This window comes from Plectropomus leopardus, chromosome 1, assembly GCF_026936395.1.
Source record: "Plectropomus leopardus strain MGB_pleo_1.0 chromosome 1, ASM2693639v1, whole genome shotgun sequence".
NCBI lineage: Eukaryota > Metazoa > Chordata > Actinopteri > Perciformes > Serranidae > Plectropomus > Plectropomus leopardus.
The window spans coordinates 10,918,174-10,939,118 of NC_142176.1; the positions used below are offsets into that span (position 1 = coordinate 10,918,174).

Here is a 20,945-nt window from a genome sequence, read left to right on the forward strand (position 1 = left end):
ATTATTTTATATCTCTTATTTTTACTGTAATTTTTACTTTGACTTTTTTAATTGTCTAATCTTGCTGTCTTTGTGTGTGTGTGTGTGTGTGTGTTGCTTTTTTAAATAAATAAAATAAATAAATAAAATGTATTCTTCTTCTTCTTCTTCTATTATTATTATGATTATTATCATTATTATTACTATTATTATTACTACTTCTACTACTAGCTGGAGGCGGGACTTCCGCTGCTGGCCTCCGTGTCTGCTCTGTGATTGGTTGAAATATCAGCCGATCGGAAAACCGTGTCACAGAGGGAATTTTTGAAATCGTGAAGAGGCGCTCTGTGTTCAGGGGAGTTAAACAACACAAACAATGCACAGACAAAAGTGAGTATAACCACCTTTTTACGTTTAACTCAAGAAACGGCTAAAAGTCTACAACTACACAAATGGGTAGCGAAACGAACGAGATAACTAACGTAACCTAGCAGCGTTTGTTCCGTAGAGTTAGCATTAGCTTCGTAACGTTAGCATAGCTGTTAGCCGGTTGACGCTAGCTGACTGTCAGTTTATGAGCTCACCTTTCAACTGACACTACAGCCAGTCTGTCACGTATTCACGTAGTATCTCTGTGAAAAACGTAGTCGACTTTCTGTTATCTTAATATTAATATGGTAATTTAAATAAATATGTCGATCTCATGTATTTAGTTCATGTTTTTTTTTATTTACCATCACCTGTGAAATGCCGTTAGCAACAAGCGACACCTGTGCTAATTTGGCTAGTTAGCGTCACTGATAAAGAAATGAAGCGACAGAGTATATTACAGGATCCTTACAAAATCTTAAAAGGCATTCAGTTCATTAATCTATAAAAAGGGTCTTTATTGGTATTATTATTGGTACTTTTTCTCTGATGTTTCATAGTAAAAATTCAAATTAATTGGCAATATGTGCCGTAAAACGTTAATTACTAGCCCAGGCTATTATTTGCTTCAACCACTGAAGTCAACAGGTTTATATTTGGGACAGGCGTCTATATGGGACCAGCTTTTAATTCCTTTATTACAAAACTGTTGCTCAGCAAAGATGCAAGTAAAACGAAATTGTTTATTTAAGCCTTTTTTCATCTCTATTGTTTACTCTGTCGGTTTTACTTCTTCTTTGGTGCTCATGGTTTCAGTAAAATGACCTGTTTTGTAGAGTCTTACCAAGCTGTCCGTGTGTGTAGCATGTCCATACTGACAAAAGTTTAAACTGTTATTTTTTAATGCCTAATCTCAGCAGCTCAGTAAGCTCCAATGGATAGCCAAAAACTGGTTTTATACATCCAAAGAACTTCTATAAAAATGAACTGCATGGTCTTCAGGTCTTCATTTGTCAAAATGTGTAGCAAAACTGGGGCCAGTAATAGACTGGGCATCTAATTGGGACAAGACTTGTATTTGGAGTTTTACAGCATTTTTCAAAAAATGATTTACCAAATTTAATGTCACGCAGATCCTGATAGAGGAACCAACAACACTCATATACATTTACAACATCAGAACAAATAAAATAATTGAACAATGTATTTTTTTGTTTTCAGTAGGGAAGAATATATTCATTGTTTTCAACTTTTCTTGCAGATCATCTAACTTTTCAAATGTCATGTTTTATGCTGCAGTAAATATTTCAGCAAAATAGACCCTAATCCAAACTAACTGATGTCAGTTCATGTTTTATTTTTCTTCAGTCTTGGATTCTCTAAAATTAGCCTTAAATGGCATTCTGAGTGGCATTAAAAAGGTCTAACAAGTCTTTAATCTTACTTTCCTTTGGCTGTAGGAACCCTCAATATTAGGCATATATTACAGTGAATATTAGTATTTCAGTGTATGGCTAAAGTATGCAGATGGTCTTGACCTCCACATACATGTAACGTTACACAAATAAAGTTTAGGTGTAGGTTCAAGGTTTGACCTTGGCCCCTCAAGACCATAGTGCAGGGATACAAACTTGCTTTTGGGGCCACCTTTGCAATATGACAAGAGGTCAGGGGCCAGTTAATAAATAAACATTAATAGTATATATCAGTAGACATTATAAATTAATTTCCTGTTTTTAACCTTTTGTGTGTTTGCTGTCCTCACTCATTTTTGCCGAGAGGCAATACCAGTCGATGCAGCCTACTACACTACATTCATGGCCATTTCTCAGATTTTAGGACATATGGGGGCCCCTCAGCAGAGGCCTAGGGGATCCCCCATGGTACTTTTTTTTTTGTTTTGTTTTGTTTTTTTTTGTTTTTACAAACGAGCTCTGTTGTGATGCTTTTTTGATGCACTCTGGCACCATATTTACATTCTAATCACACACAAAAGTATCTAGGTCTGAATTTTCATTGTGAATTCGAAAATGATTGGTGAGACTAAGCCATAGCCTAAGCCATAAAAAAATGTATATTTTTCTGAGTTTGGGGATGAACTGAACCTTAGAGTGTGAGCCCCAGGTATTGTTCAGGTGTCTACAAACTTTTGGCCATGTAGTGTTAGCTACTTGGGGGTGTTATCTGGATTTTTAATTAGTTATGTGTGTAATATACTGAATATAGCATACATTATTTTCTGTGTTTGACATTGATTCTCTAACTCTTTTATCACTTGCAGTAAAGGGAAGACTCCTCGGAGGCCTGGCCCCAAAAAGGCATCCAACATAGATAAAGACCCCGTGGGAGTAAGTAAACACTTACTTTGTTATTCCTGAAACTGAAACAATATCATACCGCAGTCATAAGGCAGCTTGTTTCCTCAAATATGCCCTCAATAGAAATTAATAGAAAATCCACCTAAAATCAGAATTTGCATTGTACTAATCTAGTGATTCTTACAACACAAAATGCCAAACTTGTGAGTTTGCGTCAGGAAACGTTTGCTTTAATCTTCTAACATAGAATTTATGACGGACATCATAGCTTGTGATCTTCAAGATAATGTGTTGAAATTAGGTTTTTCTGAATGTAGTTCTAGTTGATGGCTCCATCCCGTAAAGCCTCATCTATTCATCTATTGATATATACATATATCATCCATTAATGTATCTTCTCAGGTATACTGCCGTATACGTCCACTTGGAGCAGAAGATGAGGAATGTTGCATTGAGATGATCAGCAGCACCACGATTCAGCTTCATGCTCCTGATGGCCTTAAAGCCAACCGCAATGGGGAATACAAAGAGGTAAGTGTGTTGCGGCCCTCTCTGCTTGTCAAGTCACCTGAGTGTGTAAAACAAACTGACCACGTACTACATGCTTTTTGTCTGTCCTGTTATCGCAGTTAAGAGATATTATCTATATTAACAGATAAAGTGATAAAGTGATAAAAAAGATGCCATCAGTGATACGTTCCAATTTAACTTGACAAATATCTGATTTGTACTTAGTTACACATTGTCAAATGACCCCAAGGGTTTTACCATCGACTGTATAAGAAGTTAATGATTTGGTTTTATATTTGTTTTCATTTAGCAAAGAAAATCACACAGAAAATCCATAAAAGTGTTTTTTGTCATAGTTGTATTCAGTAGATTCAGGAAACTTTCTTGGACACTAACTGGTTTATTACATGTTGATTTAAATGTTCTGTATGTTTGGTTTCTGTTTGTCTTTTAGACACAGTACTCCTTCAAAAAAGTGTTTGGTATAAATACCACTCAAATGGAGCTGTTTGAGGATGTTGCCAAGCCTCTGATAGAGGACCTGATTCATTGTAAGAATGGTAAGTTCAGGTTTTTTTGAGACATTTCATGAATGATGTGCACTGGGCACAATCCCATAAACTGACCACGTATCCTCACCAGTGCTGAAAGGATTCGTGGATAAACAGACAAAATCAGTTGAAAACAATTTTGATAAATGATTAATTACTGAAGTCTAATTGGCTGTTACTTAACTTATAATCACACAACAAGTTTTTCATCTGACCAACATAATATATATCACCAACACCATCCACCCCAGTGATATGAAAAGAGTTTATGAAATTGTGATACTTTGTGTTTTTAGGTCTGCTGTTTACGTACGGTGTTACTGGAAGTGGTAAGACCTTCACCATGACCGGCTCGCCTGGGGAAGGTGGACTCCTGCCCCGCTCTCTGGACATGCTCTTCAACAGCATTGGCCCCTTTCAGGCCAAGAGATTTGTAAGACTTTTTTTTTTCATTCATATTCTGCATAGTTGGTCTTATTTTTGTATTTTTCATTACTTTTTATTTTTGATCATTTTTGTTGTCAGTCCAGTTTAGTTTCCAGAGTGGATTTGCTTGTTTCAGTTTAGTTTTTATTGTTTAAAATCAATCAAATCAATAGTTTCAGAAGTCTAGTTTTAATTTTATATTTCAGTTACCTTAAATGGTTTTTTTCACACACAGTTTTAGTTTTCACTTAAGTTTTCGTTAACTATAATAGCCGTTTTATATGACATTTACGTGATATGTCTTAAATCTGCATCAGGTGTTTAAAACAGATGATAAAAATGGCATGGAGATCCAGGGTCAAGTTGATGCTCTCCTGGAGAGACAGAAGCGAGACAGTCAGCAGTCTGTGCCCAAAACGCCGTCTGCCAGGTAACTATAAGTAACCTCACTTCACTTTTTACTTTCTCTGCTGTTCATGGTGTGACAAGTACTGATGAAATTAAAGAGAACTTAATTTAAAGTACTTGTTCTTCTGCTAATGATGTTGCTTTTCTCTGTTTTCAGGCAGAGGGTTGCTGACCCAGAGTTTGCAGATATGATCAGCTCAGAAGAGGCGTGTAAATCTGAGAATGTGGATGAAGACTGTTGTTACAGTGTTTTTGTGTCCTACATCGAAATCTACAACAACTACATCTATGATCTCCTCGAAGATGCTCCGTTTGACCCAATCAGACCAAAGTAAGACCGCATTTCAAATCTGCGTTTGCTTTTCAAACACAATGTCATGTTAAAGAATGGTTTGTGCAAAGCGTATTTGTATCTAGATTGTTTTTGTTGAATTGTATGTATGAGATGGCTCTGTGTCATCAAATATTGAGTCACTCCAACTGCACCCACGTAGTTACACGCCACATGCAACTAATGTGCCGACCAATGTTTTTCTTGTAGTTGTTCAACGACGCAAGTCTGCATCACAGCCATTTTCACTGTGTCCCTTGTATGTGATGAATAAGTTCATTGAGACACTTATTTTGTTTTGACAAGATGCATTTTTAAAAATCCTGTTTTTGGTAGGTGGCTCGCTGGAGGCACGCCTGTACGGAACAATGAGTTCATGTACGTTGGCGGTGAAAGCACATGACACAATACTCTGTTTATTCGTAGCAGTAACTTGGCTGTAGCTGCTGTCGTGTAGGTCATAAGTGCATTTCCATCCCATTAATCCAGATCCCTGCCCATAGCGTAGGTGAAGCTTTCTAGCTGTGTGTCAGTTTGGTGGCTTGAAGGATTGGCTCCCTGCTGTTACTGTGGAAACCCATAAACCTCCCTGAATGGCTCAAGCTTTTTGTGCATGTGTCTGTACCCATGAATATGTCTGTGTGTCTCCACTTAGATTGTGTGTTATTTTAACTTTGACACTAACATCATTTTAGTCTTTGCTGCTTGTCCCACTTAAGACGTACATCATCGTCTTAGCAACATTTACATTGATTCTTTTCATTAACTTTTCAGACCGCCTCAATCTAAGATTCTCCGTGAAGATCAGAATCACAACATGTACGTGGCCGGCTGCACAGAAGTTGAAGTCAAATCTACAGAGGAGGCTTTTGAAGTCTTTTGGAAGGGTGAGTGTCAACCCCGAGTATCATCTAAAACTTGATTTACACTCAAAACGACTCTAATACACATTCAACGAGTAAAAAGGAGCACAGAGAAGAAACAAATCTTAATGTGCTGTTAGTGAAGATGTTAATGTCACACTCTGTGTTTATGATTTTCTGCTGTGTCTCCAGGACAAAAGAAAAGGAGGATAGCCAACACTGAACTTAACCGTGAATCCAGTCGCTCCCACAGCGTGTTCACAGTAAAGTTGGCCCAGGCTCCTCTGGATGCTGATGGGGACCATATTCTGCAGGTGAAGTTCAGTTCCAAAGTTACATATTGATTTTTATTCTTATTTTTTTAGCATCTTTTCTGAAATTCAATTTAAGATATCAGGCTGTGACAGAGAACAAGACAAACACACTCACATTTTGTGTCACAAAGGATTCCAGCTGATGTTTGGTTGATGCTAACAGCTCGTTATTGAATTTTAGGACAAAAACCAGGTGAATGTGAGTCAGCTGTGTCTGGTTGACCTGGCGGGCAGTGAGCGCACCAGCAGAACCAGAGCGGAGGGAAACCGTCTCCGTGAAGCAGGTCAGCTTACTGTGGGCCTCTGTCTGAAGTCACACAGAGGAGTGTGTTTGGACCTGCAGACGTTGTGAGGTCATTTCGGTGTATTTAGTCTTAATGTTTGTGCACTGAACGTCTTCAGCAATGTCTTTGATTACAGGTAATATTAACCAGTCCTTGATGACACTGCGCACTTGTATGGAAGTCCTGCGTGAAAACCAGATGTGTGGAACCAATAAGGTTGGTATTTTGTCATCTGTTCACCGTTGTATCATCGTTTTATTGAGCTGTAATTTAATTTCTATGCAGAGTAATATTATTCATCTTTGTTGTTATTGTTGGTAATTATCCAGTTAGTGCAGTTTCACAGAGCCTTTATTTGCTTCCAGATGGTGCCTTACAGGGACTCTAAAGTTACACATCTGTTTAAAAACTACTTTGATGGAGAAGGAAAAGTGAGGATGATTGTGTGCGTCAACCCAAAGGCTGATGATTATGACGAGACGACGGTAAGAGATTGTGTTGCAGAATGGTGTTAGGGTAAAATCTTGTCTATTTTATTTCAAGTGTTTTCCCCGAATATTATCATGTTGTCCTTGTAAATGTCTGAACTATCATCTCAACTGCTGGCTGGTTTGCCATCAATCTACAATTAAACTACAAACTACTTGGTATTTTTGTTAATTTTCAGATAATTTTCTTGAAATAAGGGAGTGTATTTCTAATGGCCTTCTGTTGTGTGTGCTGCAGCTGGTGATGCGCTTTGCAGAGATGACCCAGGAGGTCGAGGTGGCACGGCCAGTTGACCGACCAATCTGTGGCCTCGCAGCAGGACGCAGACACAGAAACCGCGCCTTCAAAGATGAGCTGTCACGTCGCCTGGAAGAGCGAGGAGGTCCCAGTAATGCCGGTAAATCGCCCTTAAATTTGTTAAGAGGATTAACTGTTTGAAACCTGAATCGACACCAGTTTTCTTTTAGGCATCTTTTACAAGCTGTGTGACCCTTTCAAAACTGAGAAAATTGGTTTAATTTCTTTGAAAACCTAAGGAAAAAAGGCAATGAATAATCTAGCAAGAAATGACCCACAAATGCATGAAACTTAACTTAAAAACCTGTTTAAAAAAGAGGGAAGGACTATAAGAAAATTATCAAAAAATAGGGAAAAATGTTCAGAAAACTATATTTATGATAATAATAATAATTGAATATTTGAAATTATGTTGCGGGAAAAACATCATAAAATACATAAAATAAACATACATATTTTTTTATATAATTTTCAGCACTTTTCTAGATAATTGACCTGTTTGTTTTTGACTCTTTTTTTTTTTTGCTTTATATTTATTTAGTTTTCTTGTAACTTTTTACAAATAGTTCTGCTTATTCTGGGGTCATGTCTTGTTAAGTAGCCTGTTGCCTCCCCTCTCTGTTTTTTAAAGAAATTAAAACAATTCTTCAGGCTTCAAAGGGTTAAAAAGGCTCAAGTGAAGTGCTGATTGCCGTAAACATTCTCTCAAATTTCATTTATTAATCTTTTAATTTATTTTTGTCATGATGTAACAAATCTTTAAACCTACCTCTGAACCCTAATATTGTCCTTTTACTTATACCTGCACTTTATCTGTGGAAAATAACTTGATTAATCTAACTCACTCCAGTCACCACTATTCTATATAAAATCTACCCCTGCGCAGGACCACGTACATATTCTGCCAACCTTTAGACTTAACCATCAATACTTGAACGTGAAAAAGAGGATTTGTCAAAAAATCTGTCTTAATGTTGTTTAAAAAAATCTTCTTCTAAATCTTGAAAAGGTCTTGAAAAGCATCAAACCCAAGTCTGATGTCTGTTCCTGCATTTCAGAAATGAAACCGTTTTATTTACTTTTCCACGACTTGTCCTTATTCACACAGTGGATGATCCAGCTCTGCTGAGTCAGCTCATGGAAAGCCTTCCTGCGATGCCTCGCTGTGAGCTGGTGGACCCGGCTGATGATCAGACGCTGCCCCGCCTCATTGAGGTGCTGGAGAGGAGGCATCGTGTCCGTCAGATGATGACAGAGCAGTTCAACAAAACTGGTACGGGCCATTTTTGCACACCATCAAAAATTATCTGGGTTATAGAGAACCAGCTACATGGATCATTTTAGACAGAAATGACTGAACGATTTTTTTGAGTTCAGCAATAAAACTCATTAATCTAAAAATAAGGCTTTAATAGGTATTAAATTGACTTAAATTAATCTTTCAAATGTCTTAAAAATGCTCAGACATGGAAAGTAGGATTTCATGAATCTTTTTTCTGATGTGAAATCTGAAAATATTTTGTAGCATCTATTTTTTTCTTAAATAATTTAACAAATTCCTTTTCTTAAACTTGTAATGATGGGAATCCAAGTGGTAGAATCTGAATGCAGGTTAAGAAACACAAAATCGTCCAGAAGACAGGCCCAATATTTTCCACTTTTTTGGCAAACCAAATAGATATCTTTATGATACTATAATATGTTCATTTTCCTCTGTGTTCCACTCTAAAAAGGGCTGTTTTCCAACATTTGAGGTGGATTATTAACTTTTTTACTGGACAAAATGTTTTATGTTACAATTAACATTTGGGTAAAATAAAATGGTTCTTCAATTTTGGTTATTAGAAAATTGGTCTTCAACTTCATGCCAAGTGGCATTAAAAAGTCTTAAATCTACTTAAACTTAAGCTGTGGGAAGGCTGCTCTGGCTCATTCGGAGTTGTAGGTGAGCCCCTGCTCGAGGTTAGTCACTGAACTAGGATAACAGGATTTTGTGGGCAGGAGTGTTTTAATTTTTTAAAGAGCGCTATTGTTACTTTCGAAGTAAAATTTAGAAACCGTTAAAGCTGAATGATCAGCTTACATGAATGTGTTCTCCCACAGCCAATTCACTGAAGTCCATGCTGCAGCAGTTTGACAGTCAGCTCAATGCAAAGGAGACGTTCCTCCACGATCAACGAAGCAGACTGAGCGAGAAAGACAAAGTCATCCTCGGCCAGAGAGCGGAGTTAGAACGACTAGAGAAAAAATCCAAAACGCTGGAATACAAGGTGACTCCTTCAACCAGAAAGCTGTCTTACTCTGCTCCTTTCTATATTTGGTTTACAGTATTATAATCGGATATAAATGTAATAATATGAGAATCCACCAAGAGAAAGGTTCTTTTATTTAATGTCTTGACTGCTTTCTCACTCTCCTGGTCCCCCTCTTCAGATCGATATCCTGCAGAAGACAACAGACATGTATGAGCACGACAAACGCTCACTTCAGCATGAGCTGGAGACCCGGGAGCAGCGTCTGCACAGAGAGCTGTCAGAGAGGAGGCGCATGGAGCAGCGCATGCAGGGCATGATGACAGACACCAAACTCAAGTGGGAAAAGGAGTGTGTAAGTGGAATATATTACAGAAGCTGTACTATTTTGGGGTTTTGTATATTTCTTCTTTCTGCTTCCTCCTGCATTTTCCATTGTGAAATTGCTCACAAGAAGTTCTGTAGATTAGCTTAAGTAATTGGGTCATGATTTTTGGAAGTTGAGTATTTAAAAAGAAGTTTTTTGGTGCTGTGAGCACCACAAGCCGAGTGCCATCCGGTTCCATTATATTCAAGAGAGGGCAGACATCTCTACAGCCAATATCGCCAACACTCGGCAACTCACACCAAATCAGTCTAGACTGTAAAAATAGCACTACAGGTAAGAGGTAAAATGTGTATTTTTGCTTTTGGGGTGAACAGAGATGCACCAATGTGACATTTCAGGGCAGATAATGACAACTGATCATTTGTTTGTTGTGTTCAATGCAGATAACAAAGTGCAAACGTGAGATTAAAATGAATATATTTTTGTAAATTGACAAGTTTATTTTATTGTTGTTTTAATTTATTGACCTTCAATATATTGTGTAATCTTAAAAAAAAATGTTGCATTCTTTTTAATACTGTACCACAAAATGTAAAACAGAAAGCTTTGTTCTGAAAGAACAAAATGTCAGATATCGTCTATCACATTTTTTTCGCTCCTCCAAACTTCATCATGTAGAATTCTCATACTGTCTGGAGTGCAAAAACTCTGCAGTTTAGTTGTAGTAAAATTAGGTTTTCCATTCATATAGAAATGAAATAACAATAATGATAATAATTCTAGAGAATGTATGAATTGAGTGATGTTCTTCAAGTTGGTTCCTGCTGGTGTTTTCTAACAGGAGAGGAGAGTGAACGCCAAACAGCTGGAGATGCAGAACAAGTTGTGGGTGAAGGATGAGAAGTTGAAGCAGCTCAAGGCCATAGTGACAGAGAGCAGCAGCAGCGGTGGCGGCAGCATTGCATTTACAACTGAGCGTCCAGAGAAACCTGAGAGACCGTCACGGGAGAGAGATCGCAACTTTGGCCAGAAGAGGTCTGCCTCGCCATCACCACTTCCTGTAAGTTATTTCCTCTAATACCGCCTGTTCCTTCAGTGTGCACTTCATCACTCTCATGAAACTTTATTTAACGTGGAAATTTTGCATGCTGCTAATTATGATAATCCTCAACATGACAATTTATTTGCTTACCGTACACAGCATCCTCTTTTCTGTGTCACGCTGTTGTTGTATTTGTGTTCATCTGGCGTCCCTAACATCCACAATGCTTGGCCCCGTTCCCTCATCACTTTCCAGGACTTCAGCCAAACTCCTTCCCACCCAACTCGAGCCAATGTTAGGGCAGTTAAGGACGCTTATCCCTCTTCCACCACCTCCTCCAGCTCCTCCTCCACCTCAGCCTTTCCCTCTGTAGCCTCCTGTATCTCTGACTGGGAGCACAGATTTCCTGTAGACACAAGCAGCCAAGCTAGGACCCCTCACAGCAGGAGCCGGACTCCTGCGTCATGCCTCAGCACCAGCAGTGTGGGCCGCAGGAGAGGCCAGCGCTGGGTCGCAGACTCTGAGGTCCCTGCTACGACTCTTGTCAATGGGCTAGACCTAGAGGCAGGCACAAGGGTTAGTGTGTGTGTTTGTGTGTGTTAGAGCCTAGATACCCTTAAGGATGTATTTAGTTTTTCTCTGTAAGCCTCAGTGTAGATCTGCACCCGTAATGTCATCAGTAGTCTTTGCTTGTTTGCATCAAGTAGAAGCGCTGCATCTGTGTAGGCTGGTGTTTCTCTCATCCAGATGCAGACTGATCTGTCATGCTTATAAATCCTCTTGACTGGCATCTTAAGCCTTATGAATAGTTATGTCATGTATGTAGTATTTGTAGTACTTCCTGTTGCCAACTGCTCTCGAGAACTGCTTTTTTCCTTGCACTATATCGTCATGCATTTCAGTAGACCACTTGAAATGACAAAATTGGACTGAAACACACACAAATAGCTGTTTATCAAAGCAAATGCTGTCATTTAGCAGCAGCAGCAATATTGCACATTTTAAAAGACTAATGTAAACAGCATGTTTCTGGAGTGATTTAATGTGGCACTTGACGTACTCAGCTTGCATAAACATCTTGAGTGTCCCACTTTGATCAGTTGCTGTAACAAATAATCTGGCCAGCTAGTTCCATTTAGTGCTCATTTTCATGCCTTTATGGGTTTGAAAGACATGTTGCTGGTTTCTGAATGCCCGCATACGTGAGTGTATAGATGAATTACAACATTTAAGTACCAGAGTTAGAAATGGATTGACTACACGTGAGGACCAAAGTGACAAATTCAAATCTGCATTTCCATACAGAGATACTTAGATTCTTCACAAAATATTCAGCTCCTTTATTTGTTTTGTTTTTTTTATCAAGGTCTGGACCAGACTCGTGATTTGCTTTTTTCTGTAAAAATCCAGTTTTTCTTGTCATCGTTACAGATTTCCGATTCGCTGTTAATGTCACTGATTTTGTTCAAGCAGTTCAGAAAAAGACTGATTAATGAAGGGAAATGAAACAATCAGTATGAAAACACACCAAGTAACACCAAGTAATGGTGGAGTTCCTTATCGACCTGCTCAGTGTGTTCAGACCAGGTCTAAGGGCCCAGACACACCAAACTGACCTCAGAGAACTAGTGGCAACAAAGGCCGACTATCACAATTAAACACACCGCAAAGACGACAGCCAATGACCAAACTAGATGTATGTCCTGCGCCTGTGTGACAGGAAATAACGGCACGCACCAACAGAGGGCGGTAGTCTGTATTTGTCATTCAAAAAGGGAAACCAGAAGACCGACAGGATGAATTGAAGATGCTTGTTAGCCAGTTAGCACGTTAACATCACACTCTGACGTTGAAAGAACGAAGCATATTTACTGTGCACTATAACCAAATCCATCGCCAACTGTCTCTGGTAAAGAGCTCAAGCGCTACCTTATGTAACAAGTTTGTTTCGATCTTACGCCCTCTTGACTTATTTGCTAAACCATTTATCAGTCACCTCTGCTTTTGAATACGTCTTTAACCTGCGAACCACATCTGCATTGTGTTGCATTGCGGCTGCGACGTTATGAGATTTTTATGGTACAATAACCATCTCAGAAAACATCATGGCATCGAGGTATGCCGTAATAAACAGTTCTTAATATTTTCAGTTACAGTGACCCCAAAAGGAATGAAAAATAAAAAGAAGTTTGTTTTTTGGTTTAAACAAACTGTTTATTATAATTGAACTTATTTTTTAGTGCGAGTATGTATGAAAAGTTTGACACAGGTGAGATTCTCCATCTGGTTGCATTTTTTAAATACCATAAACAGTAAATACAGACGGTATGATAACAGTCAGCTTTCATACCACGATATACCTTTATATCAGTATATTGTTGCAGCTGTCGTTTGTATGTCATCATAACACATTTTCACATCACTCTTGTGCTGCTTTGCATGTTATTCACTCTTCTGGGCTGGCTGTTTTCAGAGCAGTGTGTTTTCAGTTACTTTTGGAAAATGTGTATTACTGGAAGGCCAGAACATTGTTTGTTTGGGATATGGAGAGCTACATTTGGAAAAACCTGAAATGAACAAATGAATATTAAAAAAAAATTCAGCATTTCTAGTGGGACATGCCCCTTAGACTTCCAGTAGCACATTTATTTTCAACACGAGTTAACATCCTCATAGTGATCCACCAGCACTACTAACCCAATAAACTTTCTGTGATTCCTGCTGGTGTCACACCTGAATAACCTGGTTTGTCTCTCTCACACTGGGATCACCAGACGGCCCCTCCGGTTCATCCAACGCACAGGCGCTCACACTCTGCGGGTGGGGAGAAATGGGTAGACCACAAACCTGCTTCTAATTTGGACCTAGACACTGTCATGCAGCCAATCATACCCAATGCAATCAAGGTGTCGACCCCGAACGAGAAAGCTCTGTCGAAATGTCAAAAGTATGTGCTTAGACATCAAGAGCTTGCCTCCGACGGGGAGATCGAGACCAAATTGATCAAGGTAAAAATCTGCTTAATTTAAGACTTCTGATTATTCAATGCTTTGCATGACTTTATCAAATTCTGTTTGATTTCACGTTGGGGTCCTGTTTTATGTATCACTGGGACACTGATTTGTGTTTTTTTGCTGTCAATTGTGAGTAATGTGTGTTTCTTACTGTTTTTTTTACTTTCGGACATTTGTGTGTTGTTTTTTTTTTTAAAAAAAAACTTTCTCAGGGCAACGTGTTTAAGACCAGAGGTGGAGGACAGGCGGTGCAGTTTACAGACATCGAGACACTAAAACAAGAGTGCGCAGCAGCATCAAGGTACAGTATTTACTGCTACAGGTTGAGATATTTCCATGTGGAGTGCAACTTGACATATAAAGGGATACTTTTGATATTTTGAAGGGGGGCTGATTGAAGATTTCGAGTCAGCTGTTGACATGGGATGTCCTCCAATACAATCTGTTTGTTACACGCGCTAACGTGAACGGAGCAGCTGTGTGACGTGTGCAAAAATTATGAATATAATAACTGACCATGAGATACATACAATAGGCAGTTTTCGCATATTCTCACACCGCAAGTGCATTTTTGTGAATGAATTTGAGTATAAAATTATTTAGGTGCTGCATACTTTTTGTCTTTGCAGCAAGAACTTTCAAACACATTAAAATGTAACTTTTTTTCTGGATGAGAACACGAGGGAAGGATCAATTAAAACATTTTAATATATATGTTAAAACTGCGCTACACAGTTTTTATTGTGCACAGGGGGAGAGGAATAGACTGGGACACTAGCAAAAATATGTAGTTTAGGTATCTTGGTAATCAAACCAACCTTGTTTAAAAAAATACAGAAATTAGGTTAAAACTGAATTAAATGTTGGTGAAACTGAACAAGTAGAATGATATTAGGTTCATGTTAAATCCTGCAGAGATTCTGAAGTCTTAGATTAATCTTATGTCATAAGTTAAAGTTATGTGAATCTTTTTTTTTATATATATATATATATATGTTTTGTCAAGATAACTGACAAAAAAACCCTTTTCGTTTCAGTCGTAAGAGGAGATCAGGGTCTGGAGAAGGACCAGCTCAGATGGAGGACATAGAAAACAGGGTAAGCTCTCAATGATTAAACTAAAAAAAAAAAAAAAACAAATAAATAAATAAAATGACTGTTAATTACACTATGCTCATGCTTTGTGGTCATTTTAGTGTAAAATTACCATATTTATAATTACATGTTTTTTAAATTGGGCCTTTAGCTGGTTATTTCTCAGAGAAAATGGTTAATTTAGTAGGAAGTGGATAATTTGATGCATGTGCAGTTACCTCTAATTTATGTGTCTACCTTTTCTTCCCATCAGGCTCCAGTGGCAGGCACGAGCTCTGGCTTTGGGTATCAAAAGTAAGCAAATTAAACCTTGTGTGTGTTTGTGTGTGTAATGTTTGCCATGTCACATAAATGACAAGATTCAAGCTGTCGCCTTGGGTTTAAAATGACGCCCATTAAAGTTTGTGCTCTTTTGTTTTCTTTCTTCCAGGCGCAGAAAGCCTTAAGTTGTTGTACAAAAATGAAGGAACTTTTTTCTTCTTGAAGACATGCACAGTGAGGGGACCACCATGTGAAACTATGCATCTTTTGGAGAGTCGGGGCATTTTTTTGTATAATGACTGATCGTATTGCAAATTAGGGTGCAATTCTAATTTATCCTCAGTAGAATGCAGTGGAGAGTATTTCAATTGCAACTCGCTTTATTAGTGTGCTTTTTCCTTTTTAAATGCTAGAATAAGACATGGACGTATTAAATAGTCCCTGATAAATTTCATGTTTTGTTACTTGTCATTTTCACTGCCTTTTTACTGCTACCCAAAGATAAGAATATTTGAGCTTTTGAACAACAGACAATGTTTATTTTTTTGTACTTAATAGTGTCATTGCTTGCTTTGTTTTTTTACAGGGGTTATTCATGAATTGGATGTTACACTGACTGTAAGGCAGATTACAAAAATAGAGCGCAGAACAAAGTTGCTTCAGAGTTACAATGTGTAGACCTGTAAATATAGAGCTGCTAAGTAGGTTTTGCTGAAATCAATCTGGCTGTAAATAAGTGTTACGGAGCTTTCCACTTGTGTGTTATTGAAACAACTCTTATGAGATGTGCAGCAAACTTCTCTTTTGGCTGGCATTAAATTTATTTCTACACCAATTCTCAGTTTAATGATTTCTCAATCTGATCTATGTCGATCTAAATCTAAAGACCGAAAGGTTTAAAGTTTCCATTTAAAGGCCTTGAATATTTTCAGGAGACGTTATTTTTTCCCTTTACTTAGTTATGAGGGTTTGTTAAAGCTAATCAATGTTTTGACGCATTTATAAACTATTGGTATTGGAACATTTGATCAGAGTAGAAGAAAGAAGGCAAACAGGTGCTATTTCAATTTAAATATATGAATAATGGATTTTGTCATAATTTTGTACCTTAAACTATGACCCTCTTGCTCATGTATCCATAACATGTATTCAAGTTGTATTTTTCATTTGGATTATTCTGTATTTATGTTAACCCTTTAAAACCTGACCCAAATTGGCTTCATTTCTTTAAAAAACATGGGAAGAATGCAATAACCACCAAAGAAGAAATAGTAAAATGTACAAGAAAATTACCTGAAATATAGTAAAAAGAAGGATATTACCTAAAGAGAAAGTCCTTAAAAACTATAATAATCATATACCAAAATTGTAAATATGCTTTTTCCCCCAAGACATTTTCTTCTAGCTTTTTAAAAATATCTTTTTAAAAATCTACTCATTTGTTGCGATTTGTGGAGCATTTCTCACCAAGTTATTCATTACCTTCAGGTTTCAGAAAGTTAAATTATGATTTAAGCTATCTGTTACAAATATTTAACACATTTAAAAAAGATATAATAAAATAATTCATGGGGACTGAAATGTTGCTGAATAACAGGAAAGACATTTAATTAATCTTAATGGAAAGCGGACTTCCTGTCAATAAATTATATAAACAGACTAAACTCCAAGTAAAGGGTCAAACACACGTTTCCCCCGACATTCAGTCCGAGCTACAATGACCCTCTCAGCCCAAAGTCAAAGGCTCACTTTAAGGCTGAGCACACAGTTTGCCTTGCCGACAAGTCGACACTTTCTGCCCGTTTGTGCAACATTTTGGGCCTGTCAACAGGTGAGAACTGTCAAACCAAACTAAACAAAAGTGTACACTAGCAAGTCTGTATATTTCTCTTCTCACCTCTCCTAAAATCCTGGACCGGAGCTCGCTGCGTACACTCTGGTTGTGTAAAATTCCAACATGTTTCAAATGCTTTGAGACTGTCGGTGTTATAGACAAATATCAGATGAAAGATTACTTTGCCTGAGTAGAAGTACTAATACCACACTGTAAAAATACTGTGTTACTAATAAAAGTCCTGCACTAAAATAGTTACTTAGTTTTAAGTGTGTAAGTGAAATCAGCAATATGTATTTAAGTATTAGAAGTAAAAGTACTCATGCAGAAAATTTTATATCCATTGATACATCTGAATAATTCAGTGGAAAAGCAGCAAGTCCTCATGTTTGTAACCTATTTCATCAAATGCATATAATTTAAATTTGATTACATGATAATCATGCAAATTTTTTATGTTCCTAAAATTGAAAAATTCCAGCTCCTTGTGTTAGACAAACAAATTTGTGGACAGTGAAAGCCAGACATTTTTCTCTCTTAGAAATGTGCAAAATTAAGAAAAAATTGGTGAATCTCTCACAAACAAAATAAGGGAAAAGATGTCTGGATATTGTTCCTGCAAATTAATAAGTTATGGTCTTGAAGAAGCCCTGAGCGCCGAAATGTCATCCAAATAAAAGAGAAATGCGTTTGCAGCCAGAGTGTGCGACACTTGTTTTCAGCTTTCAAGTCTACTGCCAGTGATCAGCACCTCACGATACCTCTCGGTGTGTATTAATTCTCTCTATTATATATTTTTTTGGAAATAAAAGGAAATTAAACATCATTTTGCCAACAAAGGCTCTTTAAGCAGATACTCCACATTTAAAAGTTTATTTGTTTGCAGGTTTTATTGATATTTTTGTGTAGAAAGGAGCTGCACAGAGTGTATGCAGATAATACATAATACATTAGTATTACACATAAACACGTGTGTGACGTTCACCGTCTGGATTCAGTAACGGCCACTTTCAGCAGCAGAGACACATGTTGTAGTTTACGATGTGAACAGCAGGTGGAACTAAACACTGTTAGAAAGCACATATTTCTGAATGTAAAACATTGAAGGAAATGTGCTTCAGGTCTGCGTAATCTTTTGATTTAAGGTGCAAAGTTGGGGATTTTTGTCCACATTTGTTTAATGGATAAATTAGCAAATTACAATATATTAAAAGGTTTTAATTGGTTATCTCGGCTGTTTACAGTTTTTAAGCCCTTAAAGCTTTTCTGAGGCAATGCTATCTTTTAATTTAGACTTTTAATGGATCATCTGCAGGTTCTCAGGTTAAAACACATACATTTTAATGCATATTAACCCTTTAACACCTGGATCAACATTTTTCTTTACTGCATTCAGATGCCTTTCACTAGCACTTAACCCCCTGAAACTGATTTGACTTCTTTCAAAAGCAATGGAAAAAAACATAATAAATAACTTGACAAGAAATGTTCCATAATATGCAAACAAATTAGTAAAAGTTGACGAAGAAAAACAACTGGAATTTAGTTAGGAGGTTTAATTAGATATTATCCAAAAAATGAAGGAAAAATGTCCAGAAAACTGTATTTATAATTCTCTTAATATCACATTATAAATAATGCTACAGAAAGAAGAAAAATATTTTTGGCGCTTTCGTGGGGTCATTTTCTTTTTGTTTTTGTTTTCTCACTTTCTTTGTCTTTTTTTCTTTTCTTATTTTCAAAGCAATTTTCTTGTAACTTTTTACTAAATTATTGCACTTTTTTGGGCCATTTATTGTTAGGCTGCTTGTCATTCTCTTGCCATGATTTTTTCAGAAATCAAGTTAATTTCCACAGGTTTTAAAGAGCGAAAAAAAAAAGCTCAAGAAGAATAGTTTTGTGTCTATGCTATTTTCCGGATCTGAAATGCTCAGCAGGATGAGTCTGACAGTCTTCAGTTTATGGCGGCGGACTCGATACCTCTGACTGCAGACAGCTTTGTGCCTCCCAGGATGCCCTGCTGCCTCGTTGGTATCGTTTCGTAGTGACTGCCTGGACAACCAGGATGACGAGGTCACTGATTTGCTGAACCACTTTTCTGCCTGGATGACGAGCTGTCATTAATGTCTCCCTAAGATTGAAATTGCCGCATTTTCACTTCACAGCAAATGAAGCTGAAAAGTGTGCGTGGTAATGGGCAATGTGCACTTGGCAAATTGCCTATGGAAGGCAATTAGGGTCCTAGAACTGGCTGATCAAATATGAGTGTTTTTTTTTATATTTAGAGGCTGCTCCCTGAACATTTTATTTTGAAGGGTGACAATTTCATATTAGATTTTTTATTAGATTTTTGGTAATAATCAAGTTCCTGTCAAACACTTTCTATAGAGAGATTTTACAAGGTGTTCAGCTATATATTTTTTAAAATCACTTCTGAAAACCCATTTTTATAGACTTGCTTTAATGTGTTATTGACTGTTTCCATTTTGTCTGTTTTCATGAATCTATTTCATTTTATTTTTAATTTATTCTTTAATTCTGCCCTGACCGTGTTTAACTCTGTTATTAGAAGTGAAGCTTTAGCTGGTTGCAATATGCAATCCTCACCACTAAATGCCATGGGTGTATTGGTGCAAAGAGTGCTGGAATAAACACTGAAGAAATGATATAGAAACTGGAATTTTTGGGCAGTTTTCTGTCAATGCATAGACAATGTATTTCTATGATAAAGCATACCAAATGAAACACATGAACACCTAAAAATAAAATACTGCACTGTAGATTGCACTGTATATTTACACAAGTTTTTAATAAATAGACCCATTAATCCCTGGCTCACAGTGTGTTAACAGGGACTTTAACACACCACTGTAAAAGCTAGACAAGTCTAACACATTACTTCTCACCAAAGAAAAATCCCCAAATATTAGCTGGTAGTTTCATCCTGTGTTGATATTTGCTGACCACAGGATGTGCGTTCTGTCTTGTGGCCGAACCAGTCTGAGCACCAGTTGGAAGAGGTAAGAATGTGGGAAACAGCCAGTCTCAACCCTGATGTCTCCAGGCCTGCCTGTGAAAATATTGACCCTTCCTCCCCGGCCTGTTTAACTAGCCAGCCTTTAAGCAGTGTCGGAGCAAATACCACATGACAGCACTGCTTTACTAAATGGCTTCTTTAACTCAAACACTCGCTAATGGCTGCTTAAACAGGGCTCCTCTTATCCGCCGCAGGCTCTGTGTTTACTTTGGTACATTGTATTAGACCAGTCACCTTTTTGTGTACTGCCAAGTGTGAAAATGAGAGATTACAAAATGCTGTATTTGATGTTGGAGGCTTTTTGCTTTCAGGATGATTTTCTTTCCGGTGTGACACAAATATGATGTGGATACACAGTGTGTGGTGGGTTTTGTGTTGCCTGTGTACACACACAAAGATGTGTTGATGCACAAGTAAAATAAAAAGGTGGAAAAACAAGCTGTTGAGTAAAGGTTGTGGTGTTAGAGGCTGAATATGCATTATGTGGTGAAAAGCAACATCAGACCTGGTTTATGTGAGTGATATTTGCCTTTTTGCAACATGTAGACTTTCTGTCACACTGGTGGATAAAATGAAAGCGGTTGACGTTAATAATATGGTTAATTATATGCGTGTAGGCTGAACTGTAGGACAGAAAGCCATCAGATGGGAAACACATTATTGTGCATTGTGCACCAAAAAATGTTGCTCCTGCTCTGCTTTAAAGTGATAATTTAGATTTTTGGAGGGGGCTGTATCGGGTATTAATCCATAGTCATTATATAACATACAGTAGATGTCATTTGGCACACCTCAAAGTTTGGAGACGCAGGTTTGAGTTTGACATGGAAGCTAAGCAATCTACAGCAAAAAATGAATAGATAATAAAAAAATAAAAAATAAATTTGCCACTTAAAAACAGTCCCACTTAAAAAAAAAATCCATATTACTTTAAGTGTACACT

The 20,945-nt window shown here is 37.5% G+C and overlaps 1 protein-coding gene across 4 annotated transcripts; it reads left to right on the forward strand.

Annotated features, from left to right (window-relative positions):
- The first annotated feature begins 278 nt into the window (after positions 1-278).
- LOC121946792 (kinesin-like protein KIF23) lies at positions 279-15,966 on the forward strand. Of its 4 annotated transcripts, XM_042491550.2 has the most exons (23): positions 279-369; positions 2,630-2,696; positions 3,069-3,197; positions 3,631-3,736; positions 4,024-4,160; positions 4,471-4,583; positions 4,719-4,892; positions 5,667-5,779; positions 5,948-6,069; positions 6,251-6,353; positions 6,490-6,569; positions 6,719-6,838; positions 7,080-7,239; positions 8,248-8,412; positions 9,243-9,409; positions 9,573-9,746; positions 10,561-10,779; positions 11,017-11,337; positions 13,536-13,769; positions 13,988-14,076; positions 14,813-14,873; positions 15,124-15,164; positions 15,301-15,966. In XM_042491550.2, the coding sequence occupies exons 1-23, from the start codon at positions 356-358 to the stop codon at positions 15,314-15,316; spliced, it is 2,925 nt and encodes a 974-aa protein (XP_042347484.2). In that variant the 5' UTR covers positions 279-355; the 3' UTR covers positions 15,317-15,966. The 4 variants fall into 4 exon arrangements, with proteins under 4 accessions (XP_042347484.2, XP_042347493.2, XP_042347501.2 ...); XM_042491559.2 differs by lacking the exon at positions 13,536-13,769; XM_042491567.2 differs by lacking the exon at positions 11,017-11,337.
- The last annotated feature ends 4,979 nt before the right edge of the window (positions 15,967-20,945 follow it).